The sequence below is a fragment of the Anarrhichthys ocellatus genome, unplaced genomic scaffold (assembly GCF_004355925.1).
Source record: "Anarrhichthys ocellatus isolate YVR2014 unplaced genomic scaffold, GSC_Weel_1.0 scaffold30, whole genome shotgun sequence".
NCBI classification, from domain to species: Eukaryota; Metazoa; Chordata; class Actinopteri; order Perciformes; family Anarhichadidae; genus Anarrhichthys; species Anarrhichthys ocellatus.
In genome coordinates this window covers 5,178,077-5,189,563 of record NW_022280060.1, presented here as the reverse complement: position 1 = coordinate 5,189,563, position 11,487 = coordinate 5,178,077, and the positions used below count along the sequence as shown (strand labels likewise).

Genomic DNA, 11,487 nt, shown 5'->3' with positions numbered 1-11,487 from the left:
CCTTCTCCCTATAACCTCTTTCCGGGCTCACCTCTGTGCCGCTGTCAGTCAACCCGCAACCCTCCTCCCATTGGCTAGAGATGCTCTGTTGATCAAATGGCGGGGCTGTCCAATTGGCCAGAGAGCTCGGGGGGGGAAGGAAGGAATTGATTTATCTGTGGTATTAGGGGATCAATTAATCCCCATTGTGTGTGCCAGCACAGATAGTCCGATGTGTCTGATTTGGTACGGCTTGTTTCTGCTCGGCCAAGATAAGAGTCTCTCCCATCACTTCCCTCTATGAGCAACAAATCAAATCAAATCGAAAGGGATGACGGCACGCAGAGGGTTCCTCCCAAGGCTGTGGCTGGCTGATCACAATAAGGAAAGGCCATCAATATGAAAAGTAGTCTGTGCAGAATAAATGCCGCTCATTTGAGGGCCGAGATGTCTGCCCTGTTGCCATGACAATCCAGCATGAGGATGCAAACATCTTAAATAACTTGAATTGTCTCACGACCCCGTTTAGAATTGATCAATGAAGTTTAATTCAAATAACACACGGATACAGTGTGTATACAGCTGCAACCGTCAAAGGAAGGGTTCACAATTTCGCTCTTAAGTGCATTGAAAGAATTGCTGAAGCGTCATGTTGTCTTTGACTGAACTCAAGGATGCTCCGTGACTTTGGTCCCTCGTCACTTATACATTGAACTAAAAGGCGTTTCTTCACATCCAATATGGACTTCCCTTGACGGAGTACAGTACCATGTAAATTAGGTATGATACAGTGTATGAAAGCGCTGCAAATATTTGTAATTGTAACGATTATTTATTTTCTTCCTTTGTCTTTTTATAGTATTTCTTGTTTGGAAAATCAGTTTTTTTCTTTTAGATATTAAAAAAATATTATGTCTGTTTGTAAATTATTGGCAAGCATATACAGCTGTCTGTTTTTAAGAGTTAGGTGGGTTTCTTTTCCAAGCCCTCTGGGGGTTTTTTTCATCCCACCTGTGCATTTTCCTTCGATATTGTATATTTCTTCACTTTTGTTTTATTACATGCACAACTAAAGAAATAAAGAAACTATTAAAGTCACCAATAACTCTTCAATATACATGTGGGATTATTGTTTTAATAAAAACTTTTGAAAAGGTGAACCTACATCCTTCAATCGATATGTGATCCACAGAAAAACAACAGGTATCAATTGAGTCGTTCTTCAAGCAAAAATGGCCCCAAAATGAAGGTTTCTGCTTTTCTTTATCTGATATGATTGTAAATTGAGCATCGTTGTGGTTTTGGACTATTGTTCGGACAAAACAACACATCTGAAGATGTCACCTTGAGCCTGTCATTTTCTGACATTTTACAGCCCACACTCTTAATCCATGAGTGATATTCGAAGGATTAATCGACAATAGAAATCTTTGTTAATTGCATTCCTACGTCTATGATGCACGTAAAGAAATAGCACCAAACACTGAGAAACCAGGAGGAAGTCAAGTTAACATACTGTACTGCACATTTCCAAGTGGGAATGCAATCATAGCCAGGGGAGGAAAGGAGAAGGGTCAGTGGAGCGATAGTTGCCGATACTTGCTCTGAGATGACAGTGAAAAGAAAAGGTAAGAGAGACTAGGATAGAAGTGGGTGCTAATTCCTACTTTTCAGTTTAAATAAAGATTGGAGCTGGATAAAAGCCATTAAGGGAGAAATCAGACAGGGCATGCTATGTAGGACAAGAGCTGACTGCAGGGAGGTGAGTGGTGGGATCGATACTCAGTCGATGCGCTCAACACCCAGCTCTGCACACACACACACACACACACACACACACACACACACAGAGGGGTACGTGGTATTGCCAGGCATCTGCATGTTTGTGTGCACATGTGTGAGTGTGTGTGTGTGTGTGTGTGTGTGTGTGTGTGTGTGTGTGTGTGTGCGCAGCAGTGACTAATGGAGAAAGAGAGGGAGCCCGGAGAGAAAGAGTGCATGCAATATACAATTAACTCTCTTTTGAGTGAGGGAATATTAAATACAGGCTGCTTGTGCGGACTGTAATTTGTAGTGATAAAAGTATTAAAGTAAAGCACTTGGACAAAGATGGAAGGGTGGACAGCTGCAGAGATGGATTTATTTTCGGAGGCACGATACAGTTAACAAAGATAGATGTTTCAAAAGAGCGTCTTCAGCCCGAACTGGAGCCTCAGTGCGACTGCAATCACTCTGCATTCTGTCCTCCCCTCCTCTCCCCTCCCTCCCTCCTCTCTCTCTCTCTCTCTCTCTCTCTCTCTCTCTCTCTCTCTCTCCCATGCCTCCCTTCCTCTCTCCCTCTCTGTAGAATTGATCGACTATGTCTCCTCAATCCATCTCTCCCTCTGTCGCTTAGCAACGTGTGCTCTATCGGGTGTGGAGGGTGGGAGTTTCACTAGGGGAGGGGTGGGAGGAAGAGGGGGAGGAGGGGGGCATGTATGGGTGGTGGTGGTGGTTGGGGGGGGGGGGGTTAAGCAAAAGCCAATTGTACTTGATTCCACATTTATTCTGACTGATACATGCTTCCCTTTTATACTCAGACTGTGAGGTTTCACTACTCGACTGATGAAAATAAAAAAAGATTTACAAGACAGCAGAACGATACTGGCAGAGAGATTTTTCACTATTTATATCATCTCAAAAAAACATGTGCTGCAGTTGTAGCACACCGAAAAATGTTTGATATCAGAGCCAGGATGACTAGCAGTAGGTCACCGGTTCTGTTCTGTGTATGTGAACGTTACAAATCCGACTGAGCGGTCCATCACTTTCCCTGAAGCTGTGTCACCGTTTCATACAGTGAGCCGTCTCTGTGAAAATACAAAAGCACACACTGGTGCGAGCCTGCACTTTAAATGTATCTACGCCTCCTGTTTTCTGTTTCCACAACACGGAGGAAAAACAAGAAGAAAGAAAGAAAAAACTTCCAGGATATTTTGGCTCATACACAAAGTGTTCTTACTGGGGGTTTTTTTGTGTGTTTTTTTTAAACAATCCACATCCACAGATTCCAATGATGTCACTTTAAAAAGCTGCAGAATTATAATAAACACGTTTTAAGAAAATACCAAATTAAAACTGTTATTTTGGTGCAAAATGAATACAATAAAATGTGTGGAATATAATAAACCCCTGTGGCCATGAGAATCATTGTTGATTGCATGAATATAATTTGCAACAAAAAGCTGTTTAAAGTGGTCTATGCACAATCCCTGCCTTAACATGCATATGGGAATACGAATAAGCATCGAGCAAGAAGCATTGTTCTGTTTTTAAGACCTTATCCTTTTGATCTACACTTAATGTCTGATCCCCTTTGAGGAAGATGTGTAGGCTATTATTTAAGCCTAATAAACCCAGCGTTAGCAGTACTTAAGAGGGGAAAAAGCTGTGTGGTTTAAAACCAGGAGGGCAGGGAGAGAAGAACAATGAATAATGCTCTTAGCTTGTGAGATAATACATGCACATTACAATCCATAATCATTCTAATCTACGATCTATGAAGCTGAATAAATGTATAGATATTAGGGCCTCGGATCAACGCTATCATATGCAGCCACATTTGAAAACTGATCTCTTTAATCCAGAATGTAAAACCAAGGAAATGTGTGTGTTGTGTGTGTGTGTGCAGAACCAAGAATCTACAATATAAATTTAAACGTATGGACTACGTGTACTGTGAGTTATTTTGATGTGTGATAGCTTTCACTTAAATGCATTCACACACACATTCCTGCAGCGTCAGTTGAACACGAGACAACTGATGGATCGTAAACACAAGACAAAACATTCAAAATGGGTCTAAAGCACTTTCTGTTCATTTGCATTTGGTCAGCCAGAGTCAATTGACTTTTCCTCAATTTAAAAATATGTACTCCATCTATCATCATATTTACACACATACAATTTATATATATAATATAACAGGGATTCCTAAACATGTACATAAGGTTTATTTAAATATGAAATACAATTCTGCAACAACTAGCCTATCGTTTACAATAGGAAATGACACACACACACACACACACACACACACACACACACACACACACACACACACACACACACAGAGTATAGTATACTATGAAACATAAGATGTAACCCCCCCCACACACAAACATACTAATATAATTAATAAATAATAGAATTGAAAGTCTTCTGAAATGCTCTCTCTGTTGGCATTCAAATGTGGATAAGGCACAGAGGTGTTTTATTTTTCTCACTATCATTTTGGGAATTTTTCCTCAACATATTTAAAATATTGTTTAAATGTAGATTAAAAAGCATTCATATTTCGGCTGTTTTAAGTGCTCCATTATAACATTGATAAATTGAATAATAATAGTGGTATTATATTTTAACTTTGGTATTTTATTTTTATTCCGCAAAGACTAAAATTAAAACAATATAAAAGCCTGATTATCAAGTCTTATCCTGTTAATATTGTTTTGTGTGCTGTCAACACACCACGTATCCAACCGTCTCATTAGCACTCTGAGGCCTTGCCTGCTAAAGTTGAGGTGTCCGAGAGAAACTGAAAAAAACGAGTTAATCCGTATAACATTTAGTAATCCAGCCCAATCGGATCGATATTATATTGAATGTGTTCGTGATTAGTAGCTCTATTGATTGCAGTGACATCATGTGAACACACCTGAGTGATGGTTATTCCGAAAACAACTTGTCAGAATGAAAATATATCTGAGAGTGTTTCAAATGACCTTTATGACGAAAGCATTTTATTTTTTTCCAAATTGTTATTGTCTCAAATTGCGTTTCTTTTCGATACATTACACGACACATACAGAAGGGAACCTTTATTTGAACACATTTGTCCTTCGACAAATTGAACCAAGCAAACTAGATTTAGATCCAAGAGGAAATAAGCGCACACAATAAACTAACAAAATAAAAGCTGCAACATTTATAACCTCCATTTTTCAGTTCCATATTTTCTTTTAAACAGACACGTGTTTCTTTTTTGGGATGGTTTCCCTCCTAAACTATCCTCTAAATATATCTCCACGTGATTTATATTACAACTATTTAAAAATATAAATATATCAAGAGAAATCTTACCCTGTCGATTATTGATTGCAGTCTTCTGGAGGGCATGCCAGGCTTATTTGGCACCTGTTGTCCTAAATATTTTTAGAGTCGTCACGCACGCACACGAACAGGCCACTGCTGTATTAAATCCTGTTTCTACATAAATTGACTTCCATTTTGAGTGAAACCAAGAGCAGAGAGATGTGTGCGCCCAATTCTTTCTGCCAATCGATCAGACTGCGGATGGATCGATATGGCACCAGGGCTATTGATCACCACAGTCCTCTATTGCTGGGCGCTTTCAAATGCAAATGCAGCCTAAATAATAATCCGTGGCAACACACTAATTCCTTAACAAACTGCAGAGAAACGCTTTACAAACACAAGTGATTTTTTTTTTCTTCCTTTCAACATTTAGGCCTTTTAAAATACAGCCCTGACTGTGAAACAAGCAGCTTTAACAGTAGGCTGCCGTTTAAAGATTTAACAGGACAAACAGGTAACATTCGAAATGCAGGGTGACATTGATTTAGCCTGTAGCCTATATTGAAAGTTTGTAGAAAACATTTGAAGGCAAAGCCATAGGTTAAAAGAATTAACTCGGCAATATTTCGCCCAACAGAAACAGAAAAAAAACACCCTGCTGAGTTTTAGTGTTTAACGTGGTCAATAGTTTCAATTTATATGAGAATTATGAGCGTATTTTTACACTTAATCCTGCATATGTGTTAATGTTATTCATGTAAATAACACGCACACACACACACACACACACACACACACACACACACACACACGCACACACACACACACACACACACACACACACACACACAGAGTTACTTAAAGTAGAGCCACATGCAAACAAGGCAGATGTTGAGTTTTTCCCCCAACAAGGCCACACTGTGTGTGTGTGTGTGTGTGTGTGTGCGTGTGTGTGTGTGTGTGTGTTGGGATGAGAGCAGCAGCGCCCCGTCCCGCTGACTCTCTCTGAGGCCTGATCAATTCGACATTACTAAACACTGCTGCTTAACTTTTGCCAATAGCCAGATTCAAGTAAATATACTTTAGAATTCATTAAGCGTGATGCATCAGCCACGGAGTCATTCAAGAAGTCATGAAAAGATTAGTCTGTCTCTATCGAGTGGTTCCTGGGAAAATACATACGCTTACACGGGAGAAGTTGACCCAGGAGAAACACGTCTCATTAACACACTGTGTTTAATATAAATACAATTAAATACAAATAGCATTGGGGGGGTTGAGCAAATAAATTGGGCAATTGCTGAATAAAAATATGTTCTTTTGTAAAATCATGAAGTTTTTTAATTATTATATATTTACACATACCTTTCTATAATAATTGTAGCCTACTACTAATACTAAACATTTACAATAGGCTACAGATCGTATGTAAATATAGATTGAATTTAAAGTGTCTTTTGCACTGAGAGTGTGCAGCACTCAGCCAAATGAAAAGCTCAGCTTAAACTTTCCAGCTGAGTGCTATGTGGTCATTTCCTGTAATGAAACTGCCTGTTGACACAGGTCAAACACACAACAGGATGCACCTATAACTTAAACCATTTCAGCAGAATGCATTTTGGGCGCCATCGATCCTTCAGAAATGCATTGAGCGAAGCTCCGGGTTCAGCATTGATTAGTTGATCAGCAAACGACAGCAGTGCTTAAAGATAAAAAGAAAATGCTCTGGGCCTCATAAAAGACTGCATGATGGTGAGCCTGAAAGCACATTGCACCGAGTTGTACCAAAGTCCTATTGCAATTATTAACTTTTATCTTATTAACAAATAAATTAAAACACTAAAAAGATATCACTGCAGTGTGTGTGTGTGCGTGTGTGTGTGTGTGTGTGTGTGTGTGTGTGTGAAGTCGATGCCAACGTGGTGCTGAGGCCACCGCCTCGCCCGCTGTTATTAATATGAAATGAATCACCGGGTCTCTGCGGCATCGCCCCAGTCACACCGCAGATATCGACACAGTTAATATTTCATATTGTATTCGCCATAGGATATGCTTATTTACGTATCAGAAAACACTACATTAAAATACAAATTAAAACTGAGCTCTAGGCGGACACATGGATTTTATTTTTTGAGCAGGGGGAACTAGCTGGGTTTACTTAGCTATCTTTGTTTTTTTATTTTCTTTTAGCTGACTGAATGAACGATTTGACCAAGCTGCATAAAATAGAAGAAAACAACATTGATTGAAAATGGGAAAAGTAGGCTGATCAGTTCCCCACGCCCTGTTGACCCTGCATGCTGTTTTAGCTGTTTTTTTTGTTGCATCTGCTTGGTGTTAACTTGACCTCGCGTGGTGCAGCGGAGCCCAGAGAGAGTATAAAACAACAATACTGGTATAGGAAGTTTTACAAGTTCTTGGTGAAAGTATAAAACTTTTCAGCGCGCTGTTTTGGGTTGTAAACCCTGGTGAATTAGGAGCAAGGAGCCAGCAATGAAAGTTAACATCCATCACCACCGCGACCAATAAGCTGCTCTGGCCGGCTGGCTGAGCACAGATGACGGATTCGCTGCTGTGCGGGCTTCGGTAATTCATTTTCGATAGCAGTGGTTGCTGGGATCAATACAGGGACATTAACCCAAGCGGACACTGCTGTTCTCCTGATGGCACAAGCCAAAAGCCACCATCCCCCGTTGGCAATCAGCAAAGACACAGTTTTTAGGCTCATTATTTGGAGGGGGTACAGAGAGAAGCCGTGTGCCAAGGCCGCTGATATCACAATTCATCAGTAGAGTTATGGATGGCCTTGACCTAACTGTTGGTAAACACTGGTCAGGGAAATTATTTTATGCAATTTGCACATGATTAGTGATGCCACTTCCTGGATTCGTGGACTTATTTTTCCCCCCTCCTTGCAGCTCCGGGTCGAAATCCTAATGGCCTCATTTTACATAACATCGGTGTAAATGCCAGGTGTTTGCATATAGTTCACAGAGCAACTTAAGGCCTACTGAGGGCTGCTGTGGTTACACACACACACACACACACACACACACACACACACACACACACACAAGCCACACTTGAAGAGACACACTTGTGTTCAAACATATCTAAAACACGTCACAGAGGTGTTGATGTTGTGACTACAGTTTTATAGCACTCTCATGTGTTACACATCTCAGTAGATCTCACCCTATAAGACAGCTGCACGTGCTGGACAATTACAGATACAACGCTGCAGTAAATACCTTATGTTTGTGAGGCTATAGGCTGTGTAAGATAGTTGTAATTTATTTTAGGCCATATGGGGACACAATAGCAAGAAACACCATAAAGCAAATTAGATGCAATATCAAACTAGTCCACTAAATTAGAAGCTGTATTGCAGCCTTGTCACTTTTAACTAATTTAATATTGGCTATATTGCCATGGACTGTGCATGTGCTCGTGACATTGCATCCACCCCATCACAGGAAGCAATACCGATAAATGAAGCTATATTTACGCTCAGCTTTCACCCAAAACGCGTGACTTACTCGACAGCCCTTTACAGAATCCAATCCCTCGATCTCAACCTGCTGCTGTATATCGCATCCATATTGCGGGCTACTGCAATAGGTACCAGCCTATCGATGCATCTTCTGATCCATACATACTTTGACATTGATGGATTGCTGACCTGGATTGACGTCAGCGAGCAGCAAGTTTGATATAGAAGTTTTGTGAGACGCGAAACATTATGGGAGAGTTTCTGTGAGTTTTTGTATCGTGGCCTGAATCCGAGGAGCAAAGATGTTAAGGGGTCAAAGCCTCGAGGAGATGATCTCGACAGATTTCTTCAGTAACATTTGATGAAGGAATAAAAAAATTTAAAAAACACTCAGAAGAAGTTATGAGTGAAAGTTAACGGCGATATCCCGTCAGAAAGATTTGATCGTATACTTTTCAGATTAAAGAGAGACGCAAATGGAATTTCATAAGCAGGGTGGTTATTATTTAAAACGTGTCAGAGGTCATCCACACAGTCTGGAGCTGTGAATCTCAATCTCTTAAAGAATTTTCCATTTACATCATTGCACATACGGCAATTATTTCAACAATTGCATCAAGACGTGAGGCATCTTCAATTTAATGAATAAAGATACACGGCGGAGGCTGAGAGCTGTGACCTCTTCGAGATAACTTGTGGTTTTCTCATTACACTCGTGGCCCGATGTGACACGTCAATTAATATTTAACCTTCAACAGAGGAATCACGTGTGCTGCTGGCGCCGTGTCAAACGCTTTTATCAGAGAAAACAAGGCGCGAGTCCATCTTATCCATCTGAGTGTAAATGTTGCACACACTGCACTTCTGTGTTTTATCTTCACAAGTGTCTAATGCAATCTTTTTTTTTTTTCCTGGGATTTGAGGTCCAGCGCGCAACATGAACAACCCCCATGACATCGGGGCCAGTGACGTCAGGTTGGCCCCAGACAAGAGTGCGCGGACACACCGCGGGGGCGCGCACATGCGCACAGGCTCGGGCTCATCTTAACATGAGCGCAGCCACGTCAATATACACACAGAGAGCGAAGCGGGGCTTTGGGTATAGTAGAAGGTGCTCTACAGCGAAAGAAATCCAGGCAGGCGCAGACACCTTCACGCACTGAAGCAGAGGTTTTTTGCGGCGCAGTTTGTGTGGTGGCCGGGACCCGATCTTTTAAAACCATGCTGGATTGACTGCAGAGAGGCAACTACAATCAATGGCTTGGCTTTGAGATCGTTCAAAATTTATTGGAAAGGAGTGTGAGATAGAGCGACGGTGAGAGAGGGGGAGAAGCGAAGGGAGAGAGCGCGAGAGAGTGGCGAGAGGGGTGGAAATAAAGATCCTTTCAACGATGGAGCTTACAATGGAAAACATTGGAAATCTGCACGGCATGCCTCACTCCCATCAAACGAACGACTTAATGAACTCCCCGCACGCGCGCCAGTCGTCGGCGTCGCATCGGAACTTGGTGTCGCACGGACGGTCAGCCATGGTCTCCAGCATGGCCTCGATACTGGAGGGAGCAGGGGACTACCGCACGGACCACGCTTTATCTGGCCCCCTGCATCCGGCAATGACCATGTCGTGCGACTCCGGGATGAGCCTGAGCAGCACCTACACCACGCTGACGCCGCTGCAGCACCTGCCCCCCATATCCACCGTCTCGGAGAAATTTCACCATCCACACCCGCACGCTCACGCTCACGCCCACGCTCACCATCATCCAGCGCACCAGCGACTCGCGGCCGGGAACGTCAGCGGCAGCTTCACCCTGATGAGGGACGACCGGAGCCTGGCCTCCATGAGTAACCTCTACGGCCACTACCCCAAAGACATGTCCGGCATGGGGCAGTCTCTGTCCCCGTTGTCCAACGGTCTCGGGTCTTTGCACAGCTCCCAGCAGACTCTCAGCGCCTACGGTCCTGGAGCTCACCTCTCCAATGACAAGATGATCTCCTCGGGGGGCTTCGAGTCCCACGCAGCCATGCTGTCCCGGGGCGAGGAGCACCTGGCCCGGGGTCTCGGGGGCCACGGGGCCGGGCTCATGACATCCTTGAACGGCTTACACCATCACAGCCATCCGCACTCTCAGGCAAACGGGTCCATGCTGTCAGATCGGGACAGGCAGACGGTGGTGGGAGGAGGGCAGGGAGGTGGGTCAGGGCAGGTGGAGGAGATAAACACCAAGGAGGTGGCACAGCGAATAACGGCAGAGCTCAAGCGCTACAGCATCCCCCAGGCCATCTTTGCTCAGAGGATCTTGTGCCGGTCCCAGGGAACTCTGTCTGACCTGCTGCGGAACCCTAAACCGTGGAGTAAACTCAAGTCTGGCCGGGAGACGTTCAGGAGGATGTGGAAGTGGCTCCAGGAGCCCGAGTTCCAGCGGATGTCGGCGCTCAGGCTTGCAGGTGAGTGAGGAGACAGCTCCCAACCTGAGTGATGTGGAGGGATCAATTAGAAGTCAATGTGGCGAGACTGTCAATAGCTGCTCAAACAGACATTACTAGAAGTTATTAGTCGATTGTATCGAGTACAACTTCATCATGACAGTTGGGGTGTTAAATGTTGGGGGAAATCTATATTTTGATTGATGCTACAATCCATGATAGTATAAACAGACGCTGTGCAACACTGGAGGTGATATAAACAAAAGGGAGGACGCATCTCTCAAAAGGTGCAAACGCAGTCTACACAGATGTGTTTGTTCTTACGCACACATGCGGTTTTACGCACGAGTACAGCATGGAGGTATACATCCCTCTCACGCTGTCTCACTCGCTTACTCGCTTTCTCTGTGTCTCTCTCTCTCTCTCACTCTCTCCCTCTCGCTCTCTCTCTCTCTCTCTCTCTCACTCTCTCTCTCTCTCTCTCTCTCTCTCTCTCTCTCTCTCTCTCTCTC

At 43.1% G+C, this 11,487-nt stretch overlaps 1 protein-coding gene across 2 annotated transcripts in view; it reads left to right on the top strand.

The window, feature by feature from the left end:
• The first annotated feature begins 9,641 nt into the window (after nucleotides 1-9,641).
• onecut3a (one cut homeobox 3a) overlaps nucleotides 9,642-11,487 on the top strand; it is a 19,902-nt gene continuing 18,056 nt past the window's right edge. For both annotated transcript variants that reach the window (XM_031864336.1, XM_031864335.1), the window contains exon 1: nucleotides 9,642-10,996. In XM_031864336.1, coding sequence (XP_031720196.1) covers nucleotides 9,940-10,996 — 1,057 coding nt within the window. In that variant the 5' untranslated portion in view covers nucleotides 9,642-9,939. The remainder of the gene's footprint in view (nucleotides 10,997-11,487) is intronic.